This window comes from Platichthys flesus, chromosome 21, assembly GCF_949316205.1.
Source record: "Platichthys flesus chromosome 21, fPlaFle2.1, whole genome shotgun sequence".
In the NCBI taxonomy this organism is placed as follows: Eukaryota; Metazoa; Chordata; class Actinopteri; order Pleuronectiformes; family Pleuronectidae; genus Platichthys; species Platichthys flesus.
In genome coordinates, this window is record NC_084965.1 from 13133810 (window position 1) to 13148607 (window position 14798).

General features: G+C 44.4%; 1 protein-coding gene across 3 annotated transcripts in view; it reads left to right on the plus strand.

Moving 5' to 3' along the window:
* Positions 1-14798, plus strand: part of flt1 (fms related receptor tyrosine kinase 1) — a 30736-nt gene that overhangs the window by 2115 nt on the left and 13823 nt on the right. For 2 of the 3 annotated variants that reach the window (XM_062379244.1, XM_062379243.1), the window contains exons 2-10: positions 639-735; positions 1715-1920; positions 3769-3893; positions 7174-7342; positions 7421-7557; positions 8439-8610; positions 8728-8845; positions 8991-9160; positions 9292-9439. In XM_062379244.1, the coding sequence (XP_062235228.1) occupies positions 639-735; positions 1715-1920; positions 3769-3893; positions 7174-7342; positions 7421-7557; positions 8439-8610; positions 8728-8845; positions 8991-9160; positions 9292-9439 (1342 nt within the window). The remainder of the gene's footprint in view (positions 1-638; positions 736-1714; positions 1921-3768; positions 3894-7173; positions 7343-7420; positions 7558-8438; positions 8611-8727; positions 8846-8990; positions 9161-9291; positions 9440-14798) is intronic. The other variant, XM_062379245.1, reaches the window with a different exon arrangement.

Genomic DNA, 14798 nt, shown 5'->3' on the forward strand with positions numbered 1-14798 from the left:
GGACGGATTTCCCTGAATGATGTTTCCGCTGTTGTTTGGAGGAAGGAAGGGCGGACGGACAGCCATCTTTATCTCTCATTAATAAACCCTCGGCGATGGAGTGGAGAAATGCCCTGGCTCGGTAAACAAGAGGGACGCTGCTTACGCATTTCCACACGAGCTGTCAAGTGGCCCGAGCGGGGGTCACAGACACTGTGGCCTGGATGGAGGACGTGCTGTTGCACCTGAACTCCCTGAGACGGGTTCTTCAGTCAGTCAAAAGCTGGGTTCAGTTTAGTTTGTAGTGGACAGAGTTTACAGGAACTGTCCAAAGTGTTTATGGGCTGGAAAGTGTTTTGTCCTCCAGGATTTCCTCTGAAATTGGTCTCATGTTGAGCTCCACTGATTTGGATTTGGATTAAGCCTGTTGAACTGCTGCCAGTTATATATTTAAATGAAAAGATGCAACAAACATAACTATATATCAAAGCTCCCTTTCACCATATTTACACACATTCTGTCCAGAGATATCCTGGCATTGACCTCTGACCTCACAGGACTGTTGTTTTATAATTACTATTAAAAACCTTACACATTCTCATTTAATAACATGATGTTGTTTGTGTTCTGAGTTCTCATCTTTTCTTCTGGGTTTGCAGATAAAGAACAGAAAGGGAAATACAGAGTCCCCGTCCTGGATGTGAAAACTCATCAGCTGATCCGAAACACCAGCCAAACGCTGCAGCTCGGCTGTAGGTGAGTTTCAGGTAGATGGACGTGGGAGCCAGAAAAATCTCAATGCAAGTTAGATATATAGAAGTAACTGGGAAACTGGTTACCACAGCAAGTAATCAAGCACCTAACACAGTAACTCAAATATATTAGAACATCCTCCACAAAAATATACCAAGGAATACAAAATGTAAAACCACAGCAGGGTGCAAGGATTTGGGAAACAAGTTATCATTTAAGCAGCGATGCAACCTTCATCATGACTGATACCTGTTAAATAACTTATCGAACTTTCAGCCTTGCTCCCTTTCATCACCAAGGCTCATTACAACACTTTTATATCATAATGCAAATATTATTTTTCCACTTGAATCTACTTGAAGAGTTTCATATCATTGATTACATCACAAAACAGTTTAAAACTTTTCAGTCACTCTTTAGCATTTTTCTTCCGGCTCTGCTTGTTTTAGTCTCATGATTCAGTTCGTCTCAGTTTTTCTATTTAAAATGTTTCTCGTACAATTATTAGCAAAAACTCCAAAGTCACTTGAGTTTTTCTTAAACTTGATATTAATGGAATTTTATCCGGATCTCTTTTGCCTCCTACTACAGCACATCACAAAATCAAAAGAAACCAAAACATAAAGAATTATATATTTCTTATAAAGACCTTTATGAGGCCTCTTAGTGAAATGAAACTCTCTGGGACACATTTTGTTGAGGCTTCATTCCTCCGTCCTCTCACTTTAATAGTGTATTATATTTATGGGCACCTTTCAAGACACTCAAGGACACCTTACTGATAAAATGACAATAAAAACATCAATAAAACAATATACAGTTAAAGTCTAATTGAAGTATAAGTCTAAAATCAACAAGAGTAAAAAACCTTCATACATGATAAAACAGTCATTAGAACAAGGGATGAGGTTCCTCTTTAGCGAGCTGAATGTAATTGAATATAAAGTGTGATTTCAATCGATCCCCTGTGCCTGCGGACCAGGGGTCGCTGGGAGCTGACCTGGGCGTTCCCATCAGGTGTGAACACAGACCAGGTGACAGTGGAGGACTCCCGCTGTGGGAGGACTGGCCAGCATTACTGCAGCCTCTTGACCATCAGCCGCAGCCGGCCTCAGGACACTGGCCTGTTCCGCTGCAGATATCGGCACCGACTGCGAAAACAGGCCTCCGTTTATGTATATGTCACAGGTAAGACAATACTGCACCTTTCCCCTTTCTGTCTCTCTCTGTGTCTCTCTCTGACTCGGCCTCACTCCTTCACCCGGTCATGCTTATTGTTTTCGTCCCCAGGTTAAACAGGACGTGGTGGGTGCTAAATTCAGACCAATGCCAGAGAGACAATTATATCTAAACACTGTTTGTCCCAACAACACATCCTTCTAGATGATTCTGGCACAGTTTCACTCCCCTCCTCCCTCCCCTGCCTCTCTCTTCTCAGCCTCCCTCTTGTCTATATATAAATCCTTTTTTACTTTCATTTACGTGCTACCTCGGGGCCAGGAATAGCCCAGCTGCTGAAAGGCTCAGGCCCGGGCAGAGTTTCCCAGGGCATCAGCCTTATCTGCTCGGCTCAGCCTTGCTTGAAGCATCCTGTGCTTGGGGGAGGAGGGGAAGGGTTTGAAGGAGGGTGTGCTGGGAGGGGATGTCGCTGTGTCTCTACAAGGTGGCGACGGGGAGGTATGTGGAAGTGAGGAGTTGAGAGGGATAGGATGAAGGCCAGTGGCTCAGAGGTATCCAGGGGCAGAGGAGGCACAATGTCTGCCCCGCCAGCTCCTCCCTGTCCTGGACGATGACGCTGGTCGGACTGGGCTGCTCGGGGCGGGGCGCGGCGGGCCGATGGCCAGGGTCACAGGGCACTCTACTGTTTGGCCAACAGGACCCTCGGGGGCCATCAATCGCTCAGGTCGCCATGTCCATTAAGCGTCAGACTTGGCCTGCAGCTCTCGCTCAGACTTTTGCCTCCCTCCCCGAGTCCTCGATTAAGAATCAAAGTGAGAGAAGGAAGCCCTCAGTCCCCTAGTCCTTGGGGTACTTTTGTTCAAATGTTCAGAGATTTGCTTTCCTTGAATAACACCCTACGGTAACAAACAATACAGTGAGCAACACCCTACACCTTTTCAATGGCACCGGCCTGTTAGCTGGGAGGAGAGCGCACAGAGAGGCCCGTTTGATTGCCTCTAAACAATCTCTGTGTTTATTGTTGACTACAGGCAGTCATCTGCTGAATGGGTATTCAATAAATGGGTGTGGAGGTCGGTGTGTGTGTTCGGGAGTGTGTGTCTGTTTGTTTTTGTTTGTTGCCGAGATTGATACTCGCAAGTGTTTGTTTGTGTGTTTGTGCATGGAAGCAGCTGATTGTTTTCTTGCCTCTGTGTGTGTGTGTGGATGAGAAAAACATATTTTCTCCCTCAGTCAAGGAGTTCATCTTTTTTATCCCTCTCACTTTGATCATTCTACTTTATCATTTTCTTCCTAAATTCAAACATTATCCTCTTATTGATCACAAGAGAGAGGATCTGAGTCTCCCTCACTTATTTCCCTGTGCTCAGAGCAGAAACCTAGCGGAGCTGCGGTGAGTGATGGAGATGATCCCGACTCAACATGTCCGTGAAGCCCGTGCACCTGATTAGTAACCAGGACACTTGATTCAGATGATCCATTTGGATACATTTTTTTTATTTATGTTTTCAGTGCGCGACCACCACAAACTTTATTCCTCTCGCCCTCTGGCAAAGAGTTTAAAGAGCTAAAACAGTCAGTCAAGTAATTGATGAATTCATTTAAAGAAATCCTACTCATAATGTGACGGTTGAAATATTCAGAAATATTCAACAAGCTCTGGTTTTCTCTTTTATATAAATGCTCATTTAAAGTACATAAACTAGAAATATCTCAAAACTCTGTGTATATGCAAGTCCCACTGGTATAATGAAATATGTTTTTCTATCATTCGGGTGTTAATGCTTTAAGGCATTGATTGTACCATCTTTTGTATCTGTAGCATATGTGTCCCTGACCGCAGTGTTTGGGTTTCAGACAGCCAGCGGCCATTTGTGGAACAGCAGGTATCGAGCCCAGGTGTGTTGTACCTGATGGAGAAGCAGCCGCTGGTCATCCCCTGTCGGGTCACACACCCCAATGTCATCACCACACTGGTCAAGGTAAGTGGATTATTTCTTACATGCCTCTGCACACACACACACACACTAACACACGTCACCTCAGCCTACACACACCTTCCCTGCCCTACCAGTTTGTTCCATCGGGGGCTCACCTATGCACTCGATTCTCTGAGTCGTATCTTTCCTGATCCATGCCCGCATTGTTCTTACCTTTGCAGCCGTTGCACCGGGGCGTCTGTGTCCATTTGTTTGCGTGCATTTGCGGATATACGTGTGAAAGTGTGTGTGTGGATATGTTTGTGAGTGCTGGTGCTTGATTGCTGAGTGAGGGGGAGAGCGGACAGAGTCTCTAAGTGCAAAGAGGAGCGTTCAGAGTGCTTGTTGACTGCCTGTGTGTTTGAATGCACATGTTAATATACAAGTGTGTAGGTCTGTGGGTCAATGCAGTTCACAGGCTGAAATGCATCGAATCTGTTTGTGCACATACCCGAGGAAACCGCCCAAGCTACTTCTTCCTTCAGGGGCTTTTTCCCCTTCGCATGGTGCCCACCGCCACTCGGCTTCCACCTCTGGAGACAGGACGCAGAGTCTGCGGTGCCCTGTTGGCCCGCAGCCGGGAGCATTTCCCATCTACTCTCTTGTAGTAGGAACCGTGGCTGCCAGCTTCCTCTGACTGATGCTCTAAACAGCTGCTGCTGTGCCCGGTGGAGGAAGCAGAGGCAGCTACTGTTGGCCCCTGACAAATCAAAGTACCGTCCGTTCTCCTCAATCATAATTTAAGGGCTTGTTCGTCACTGTAGGAAGCTTATTGTGGTGCAACTACAATGGATTTGCTGCCGAGACACGCAGAGGGAGCTGGAGCAGACAATCCAATAAAGGAATAATAAGTAGGTGTTGATGGGAAACTTGTATTTCACTTTCCTGACCCTGTGTGGTTTGAAGTTTTTAATATCCGAGATCCTGCACTTCCCGCCATGAAATCCAGGTTTCTCACGATGATGATTACAAACCAATAGAAATAATTGAAATATCATGCTCCATTTCTGCAGATTGATGAGTTTAAATCCTAATATATAGTAATTATTTCAGGTTTCACAAAAGTCCTCCAGAGCCTGAAAAGACGGAGATGAAGTGGATTGAACGTCACTGGTTTTGATGCTGTTCTGCCAAAAAACAGACAAATTAAATTTTTAACTGATTTCAATTCATCCTCTGGGTTATTGGGATATCTGTGTCTTCTGTCTTTCTGAGAGAAATGTCACTGACCACACGATGAGGGAACATGATAAAGACTGAGTAAAATTTCCTTGCAATTTATTTCAGACTGTCATTGCCATCCACAGAGCCATGCTGCTAATATTTCTGAAAACCAAGAGGAAACGTCTAGGAACTTGAGGCTCTACGGAATTAGAATCCAGGAAGTGTAAAACTGTTTTTTTGTGTCGCTTCCATCTCCTCGCAAACTTCTGGCAATGTTCTCCTCTAAAAATAACCTCCCCCCCCTCCCTCAACTCCCACTCCCTCCTGCAACCTGCGCTGGCCGGTCTGAACCAGGAATCCAGTTGATGTCACTGTCCCTGGAGTGTTTTTTTCCTGGAAGGTTTTTTGCACTTTGCTTGGATCTTTAACGTGGACCCCCCCCCCCCCCGCCCCCCCCTCAGCGGGAACCACACCCAGAACGCTGCTCTCTTGCTCTGTAGCTGTGAAAGTGAGCAGCAGGTCGGGGACGATGGGGTCGACCTGGGGTTCCAGTCAAAATGTCTATATCCCGGAGTAACAGGATGCAAGGAGATGGGCCGGAGTGAGTGACGTTTCTCATATCCTGACCCCCCCCCCCCCCCGACTTGTTCTCCACCTCCACCACCATCTCCACCTTTTGAGGATGGGACAGAGAGGGCACTGCTGTAAGCTCAGATGGGGGCCACACACTTTGCAGGAGGTTAGCTCAGAGGAGTCGCCACTCTATGGGAGGGGGGATATCGGACAATTCACACTGGGGGGTGCAGGGGGAGAAGGGGGTGGGGGTGGGGGGGGTCTACCTGTTCCCTTGAGAGTGGGTGGGACGCTTCCACTGTGTCACATTTCCTTGACGCTGCCTCCAAGAAAACAACAAGGTTTACGAGGATCCATGTCAAAGATGCCAAGAACCCACATTATAAAACCAACAGAGGCTTCTTGAACTCACGTCTCTGTATTTCAGATTCGAAAAGAAGACTCAATAAATGTAAACCTACAATTTATAAGCATAAACATTTCGTCCTCTCTGATCAAAATCCTAGAATCTTACTGAAGACTAAATAAGGCTCTGATAGACGAACCCTGCACATCCTTTATTTAGGCCTATGCATCAACATGTTAAAGGTCAACCGCAAGACTTGGGAATTTTTCTCTTTCTTGACGGAAGTTGTGTTTTCACCCTTGTCCTTTTTTGTTGTTTACTTGTTTGTTCACAAGGTTACGCAAAAACTACTTGATAGATTTCCATGTAACTCAGAGGAAGGAGGCCTTATGGGTCAGGGAAGAGCCATTCAATTTTGGCACCGATCTGGATCAGGGGGCGGAACCAGGAAGTTTTTTTAACATTTTCTTTGATTTCCAGGAAATAGTCATTAACCTTGATTAAAAAAATCTGGGGAAATTTTGGGGAGAGATATCTATGAGTGTGTGTAACTTGGTGCAGCTCGACTGGATTGGTGGGTCGGAGGTATTCACTCTACTGAGAGACATTCTATTTTTAACTATCTAGACTTGAACTTGTCTCTAAGGGCTTGTAAGTTTGGTATTGTTATAATCAAACAAACTCAAAATACAGGAAAGAGGGTTTCATTCCATCAAATTTGCAGAAGCTTTGCAGAAGTAGAACTCTATTTTAAGGAGTTGAGACAAAGATATGACTCTCAGTTTCGTCTTTGAGTCAGACTTAAAAAATACTGGACCTTATAATTATCATAATGGAATTAAAATGCATTTTTATTTGGATCCTCCCTGTACCTCACATGTTTACTGGTTTCTAACAGCACACTCCTTCAGACCTTTTATCAAAACCATCCTTAGCCCAAGCTGAGGTGACACCACCAGTTGCTTTCTTCTAAACGTCTCTCAGAGCTGCAACAGACTTTAAACCTGTGTAACCTGAATGGTGACATGACCTTTATCCTCTGACACATTTGTTTTAGGCACTGCATTCATATTATCACCTGATGCACATGACATCACTGCCATGTGTTTCCGCAGGGTCATGTGACCGTACGCCTTCCTTATGTACATCTTCTCATGGTTATTGTGCCGTGAAATATCTGTGTGGGATCTTTTCCTCCAGCAGTATCCTGAACAGAGCCTGAGTCCTGACTACAGGAACATCATCTGGAACAGTGAGCTGGGCTTCACCATCCGTTCTCCCACCTTCTACTACATCGGCCTCTTCTTCTGCCAGACCGTCATCGATGGCGTCACACACAATTCGCACAATTACTTTGTGCACAGACCAGGTCAGTTTATACCCAACATGTAAATCGCAAACTGAATTCCATGCATCTCCTTCACCTTTTGCCCTCTCTTCCCCGCAGTGAATAACATCATTGCTGTGCACCTGAACAGCAGTGAACCCATGCAGGCTCTGAAGGGAAAGAGCCTGGTGCTGAACTGCTCAGCCACCGGGTCGTTGAACACCAGAGTCAACTTCACCTGGGACTTTCCCGGAAAGGTCAGAGCTGCATTAGAGTCTGTGGAGACCAGAGAGCCACAGTTTTTACATGTTAGAGACTGGACAGGAGAGGGTTAACATGCATCTCTCTACGCAGTGGGGTGATGTACTGGTGCAGGTGCTTGTCGAGTACTGCCAGAGTGCTTTTGAGCAACAACAGAGAAACTAGACACTACTTTATTGGCATTTTATCAGGACAAGTGTTTCTTTGAAAGTATATTCACGCTTAATTCCTTCAAAGGTAGTTTCAAATCTGCGAGGTTCAGTTCTTTTGGTCGGGAAGTGACTCCCCATTCAATTTTAATCGCTTCCCTCCAGTGAAATTTTAGTTCTCAACCACTTTCTATGATGATCATTGGGTCGTAATTACTTGTTGTAACCAATGATTGTATAATTACTTGATTAATAATGTATTTATATTCCGACTGGAGACAAATACTCAATTTGTGGATAGTGATCATCCTAAGGAAAGAAACTTGTACTTTCTAACAGGCCATTAACTGAGTCATTAACATTTATTTACTGTCACCAGACAAGCCTTGAGTTGTAAATTTAAATAAATAGTTAATGAACAGATATTTAGGATTCTTTTCTCTTTTAAAATTTAAAAATTAATTTGACTTTTTGGGGGTATTAACGTCTGTGTCTGGGATTTACATCCAAGAACATCCAAAATTTGAAATATCCCCCTAAGTACAAGTAATCAAATAATATGTAAATTTAATATTTATTCAGAAACATTCGAGTCTAGTCTAATATTGCTGCTGATTTCTCCAGTTGTTTGAATTTGAATGTCACATTCAGTCAAATTAATTCCAACTCTGAATGTCAAAAACACGCCTGTGAACTTCAGCGCCGATTCTTTTCATCTCAACCTTCAGAATAACAACGTGGGCTCCATCACCAAGAGGCTCCTGAACCTCCAAACACACATGCTGTTCTACAGCATCCTGACCATCCCCAGACTCCAGAGGTCCGACCGAGGCCTCTACACATGTCGCGTCACCAGCGGGGAAAAGACCAAACAACAGAAAGTCATCGTTACTGTCTACGGTGAGTCTTCCTCTAGTAAAACTCGCCCACGCTCAGATTCCTCATTACTTAAGTTTCATTCTGGGGTTTTCAGACTCTGCGTCACTTATCACTTTATCAATGTTTCCCTAACTTCAGACCGTCCGTTCATCCGCCTGAAACCCAAACATGGATCTGTGATGGAGGCTCATGCTGGACAGAAATCGTACAAAATCTCCCCCAAACTAAAAACATTTCCTGCCCCTGAAGTCATCTGGTAAGACGTCACTGCAGCAAACATTTTAAATGTGTAATATTCTTATTACAATATATTCTCACCCTTAAATCTCTGGTTTTTGAACAATCACACAGTCTTTCCAATTGAAAACTTTGCTCAGGAGGAGTCTTTTTTTTACTGACAGGCTGAAGGATGACATGGTGGCGACAGATCAATGCTCCCGGTACCACATGGACGGGAATTCCCTGGTGATCCGGGACGTTGCAGAGGAGGATGCTGGGAAGTACACCATCCTGGTCCGAATCCAGGAGCACGGCCTCTACCAGAACCTCACGCTCACACTGGTGGTCAACGGTGAGGAACGAGAAATAAATACCTGCTGTGAGCACAAACTAAAACTCTGCTCGCTGACTGAACTCTGCTCTTGTGTCCGTATGAATGTGCGTGTGGTGCGTGTGTGTGTGTCTGGGCTTGTTGTTTGACAGTGAGTCCTCAGATAGGGGAGAAAGCGGTGTCGTTGCAGGACCCGGGCTCTGTGCCACGGGGGAGCAGACAGGTGCTGCACTGCACGTCCCACGGAGTTCCTCCTCCACACGTCCAGTGGCTCTGGCATCGCTGTCCGCCCAAAGGCCTGTAAGTAGCACAGAGGAAACTGAAGCAACATGCATTAGTAATTTTTGTATTTGTCACCATGGAAATCTTGAAACCTTCCTCTTTTTTTAGAGGCTGTGGCCATTTGTCATGGTTTAAAGTGAAATCAAATGTGTCAACACACACCAGGTACATTAGAAACGAATAGTAAACAGTTAAACTGAGTTATTAGAAGTATTTGTGATCGACTTTTTTAAACAAACAAATTAAACTTCAAAACCGCAAAAAGTATTTTAGTCAGAGTATTAGTTGTTTTATTTGAACTGCCAATGATAAAAATAATAACACAATAATGATACGAAAATATACAGTACACATAAATGATTGTTTGTGTGATGTTATTTGGTGTTGGTGGTGTGTGTATGTGTGTGTGTGTGTGGGACTTTTGTAAAACGAGACATGTTTGGTCTACATCAGCGTGTGTTCAGACAGCGTTTCCTTCTTGTCACCAGAACAGATGCATTTGGGGGCCTTTCATGTGCGGGAATGTGTGAAAATGTGTGTGTGTTTATTTTTGTGCACATGCACCCCCAACCACTTGTGTGTGCGTTTCATCATGTCCGTGTCTGTGTGTTTGCTTGCTTGCCCATATGTTTGTTCTCTTACTATCCAACTGTCCTTTTCCATTTGTTTGTTTGAATGCATACAAATGTGTGGCCTGCATGCATGTGTGTGTGTGTGTGTGTTCACGTGTGTGTGTGTGTGTGTGTACATTCACAGGCATAGCACACAGTGTATCTCAGACTTGAAAGGGCAGAGAAAAAACACACTTCAATAGAAGCCAGTTCCGTGCTCTCAGTCACGATTTGTTGGTTTCCAAATCAAACACTATGATTTAATGAATTTCCTGTGCAGGACGTAGGGTGAGGGGCCTGTTTATTATTGTGATTGCACACTGCATCCTGTGATGCCTTTTCTTATATCTGACACACACACACGAACACACACACACACACACACACACACACACACACACACACACACACTCTCACACACTCACACTATATATAAAGTTCTCATGAGAAATGGCCCAACCCTGTGATGCAGAGGGACAGTTATTTAGTTAACTCGCACACACACACACAAACACACCCAAGTATTCCAGCGAGCACTTGGCAGAAGCCTTGATTGAGTTGTTCTTGGAGGTCACACACTTATTGTGTTGCTTATGACCGAGTCAGAGAGGTTAAGTATTACCTGTGAGCACCGCAGCAGCCGCCCACACTCGATCCCCCCTCTGAGACCCACTGACATCATCGGTGTACTTGACCCTTGAGCCCGGCACTCTTACATGGCGCCATGCCGATGTGCCGCCACTGCGGGTTTCATCCGTCCGTCTCTGCCAGATATCAAATATACAAAATGTACAGGAGTATGCTCTTGACCAGCTGGCACTGAACCAACATATATTTGTGATACACAATATTCATCCTGCAGAAACGTTACCTTGAATATCTGTTTCTAATTCAAACAAAATGTTTAGATTTCATGGAAATTGTATTTTTATATTCTGCTTCTGTTGTGTTTTATGATCACGTGACATGTAATCTGCACATGGAAGAAAAGTTGCTGAGTTACACCCAATTCATGATCCGTTATTTTTATAAATTTTTCATATTTAGGTTTTAAAAAATTCTGATTGGATTGTGAGTCATATTTAAAATAAAACGCATAACACACATTTGCATGACAAGTGCAAGAAAACAATAAACATAATATAACATATAGATAACACAAAGGTGTACACTGAAGCTTCAGCTTGTTGCTCACTTGCAGATTACATTTGCCCTCTTTACTGGCGCATGACCATTTACTTTAAGTCCATTTATTTAGCATTCAGAAGTAGCACATAGACATTTAATTAATGGTTTATAACACATGGGTGTATTGATATATTATTTAACAATAATGATCTATTCTTATGGGTAACACGTATATGTTGTATAAAAGGACTATAAAACACTTCAAAAGTTCCTTAACTCTTTGTACAACCACATTAAAGTGTGTTATGAACCATTTATTTAGTCTTGACATGAATTCTAAACATGAGGACTTAAGGTAAAGTCGTGCCAGACAGACATGTGGCTCTTCCCAAAGCTCTGTTCTGGTTCTGCTTCAGTGTTCTGAGTGTGTTTCTTGAGACCAGTTTATTTGGTTGGATCCTCACTGGGCCCTTGTTCTTTGCAGCCCGGCTGCACCACGAGCCTGACGCCGTGCCGGAGGAGGCCCAGGGACTGTGGACCAGGCCGGGCCCGGCTGACGGGGGGCCTCACGCCTGGGTCCCGGGTCCACTCCTGGGTCTGGCCCTGGGAACCGCAGCGCTCTTATCTGGCCCAGGCAGGAGGCGCACTGGGCTTCCTGTGCGAAAAATCAGAGCGCTTTTCCTCTCGTTGTTTGGCTTCCTCTCCGATGCGAGACGCTTCCCAGCAGCATGATTGTCCCTTCGTCTTCAAACGTGGCACAGTCCGCTTCCTCAAGAGCTTGATCTATTCTTGAGAGCCCCCCCATCACCCCCCCACCACCACCAGCCCCAACCCCGCTGCCCCCCACACATACCTCTCCCTACCCCTTCCCTCACCACCTCTGCCCTCCGCCCCGTCCCAGCATCCTCTACCTTTACAGAAGAACAACTCCCCATCGCCTCCCGCCCTGGAGCCCACACCCTCCACAAACTCCTCAGTGCCTCTGCACGGCAGCCAGAACGCTCAGTGACACAACCAGAGATCCCAAGTGATGATCCTGTGTTCGCTAAACTGTGGGAAGTGAGGAAAGTGACTGGGACCGCTGCTGAGCAGTGACAACCAGGACACGCAGGAAACACGGACGAATATGAGTCTCATCACTGAGGATTTAAGGACCCACTGCTTTAATGATTATTTATTTATTTCCTTCATTCTGCCAGTTTCATCCCCCGCTCGCACCCAGCCATCCTGTAGTTGTTTATGCTTTTTATTTTTTACATTTCACAGACATTTTGAGCCAGAAGAGGTGCAATTCCATCCATCCACCAGCCACATTCCTGGAGCTGCTTTGCTTTGTTTTTTGTGTCCTAGAGTGGTACTATAATGGGTGCATGAACCGTGCCTGTCTCAAGCCCCCGATCTGATTCTGACATCCACAAAAAGCTGTGAGTTTCTGTTCCGACTTGTAGCCACCGGTAGAGGGTCGAATGTGCTCACCATGGACGGGCGAAACAAGAGAGAGGACAAGCTTTGTGTTGTTCACTATGGGATGCCTGCAGTTCTCTATTAAAAGACTGAAGGTCAGCAGACGCCTACCATGTAGGATGTCTCCACGGACCAGAGACTATGACAAGTCCTCTGTCATGTTGTGTCATGTTGTGTCATGATGTGTCGTCCAGTGTCCAAAAACGTCTTGTGTGCCAAGCGACGTCAGTATAACAGCCCTGTTGTCTTTGTATCGAAAGTTAAGTCAAATCTAAATGTACTGTATGTGTGATACTACAAGCCATGTTAAGAGAGCGAGTGGTTGGTGTTATAGTAGAGTTAACGTGTGTGTGCGTGTGCGTGTGCGTGCACGTGTGCGTGTGTGTGTGTGTGTGTGCGCGTGTGTGTGTGCGAGTGCTTGTGCATGCGTCAGTGCGTGTCCCCCATTCTACGGGTGTCTCCCAATGTGATCCATTCCTTGTATACAGATGTTCTATGAGTAATATATGAATCTAATATTTAATAATTTTATACAACTAACTTACATATGACGAAATGACAATATTTGCCAACTCTGTATGAATCTGTTAAGATGTACTGAAGTGTTATATCGGTTGTTTGTGTTTTTGCATTAAACTTTGCTTATATTTGTGTATTGGTTTTTACAGCTCTGTGGTTATTTGGGGGCTGAGACAGGAACACACACAGGGACAGTACACACGAGTAGCTTAGGCAGCTTAAGAGGGCAGGAAGAAAAAGGCAGGAGATGACCCCCCCCCACACATACACACACACACACACACCACCACCACTGATACACAACTGGGAACAGATCATTCATTTTTCCCAAGCAGCTGCTCACCCTGTTTGCAGACACACACTGTGTGATTGTGGCTGTTTGCATGCGTACGTGTTCTTTTTCTGTGTCTAACCACGTTGACCACCTCCATGTTACTAATCGCATTTGTATATGTGGGTGTCACTTTGATTGAGAAAGCTTTTCCTTGGAAGCACGGCATTGTTTGCTGGTATATGCAAGTGAGTGTGTGTGCGTGTAATGCGTGTGTATGCGTGGGATTTTTTTTAAACTAGACCTGTTTTGTGCATCTGTGCAGCCCGTGCGTATGAGTGCGTCAGACTCCACAGTGTCATGCACAGGGTGGGTCGCACATTATCTAGATTCCAAGAGGAAGGGCAATCAAGCAGCGGAGAGGAACCAACCTCAGGGAGGAGCTCAGGATGACGACAAGGATACAGACAGAGACAGAGAGAGACAGGGACGCAGAGAGACAGGGACGCAGAGCGACAGGGACCGAGAGACACAGAGACACAGAGAGGGGCAGTGACACATGACAACACATCCATAAACACACAGAGTATCAGTGAACTCTGTGGAAATGACAGTTTACACTGAGACACATGGTTCATGTCTTAAAATAAAACTGCATTCTTCTTATTATGACATCTGTCTCCATTATTCTAACAGATAGATGGATTTAAATATTATGCTACCACATTTTTGTCTATTATACTCTTAAGAGAGAGTCATTGAAGACTTAAATGCATTAGTTTAGCTTGAGCCAAACAGTATTGAACTTGACTCGTTTCCTGTCAGTTCCTTTAAGAGAATATAATAGTTTTAATTTGCAAGAGCAAGTGTATTTTAAAATAAATGAGGTTAGAGTCTGAACAGCCTCTAGTTCAACAAAACTGGGCCGACTTGTGTCCTCCATCACACCCACAGACACACAAACAGAAAGTGAAATGAAAATGTTAAGTATAATAATAAGTGATTCAAACAATGCAGAATTGTTCGCTCGGCATCGTCAAGTTTCAGTTTCTACTTCTATTAACTGCTGAATCACAGCTGCAGATGGACATTATCTTCACAGCGGGTACAGGGGAAATAGTATTTAATCATTGTATTGTTCAATATCAATAAAGAAAATATATATCTGCAGTGCCCTATATGCGTACACAAAATAGTTTATTAACATTAAAATGCACAAAAATATAATTAAATTTCCCTTATGAGAATCAATCACAAAAGTTAATTTTATTCACAGATTCATTTTTTGCACAAAATAGTTTTTGCTTCGTTTAACAGCAGTGAACATTTTTAAAACAGTTTGATGATACCCTATGACATCATGCCAGAGTAGAGGAATAATGAA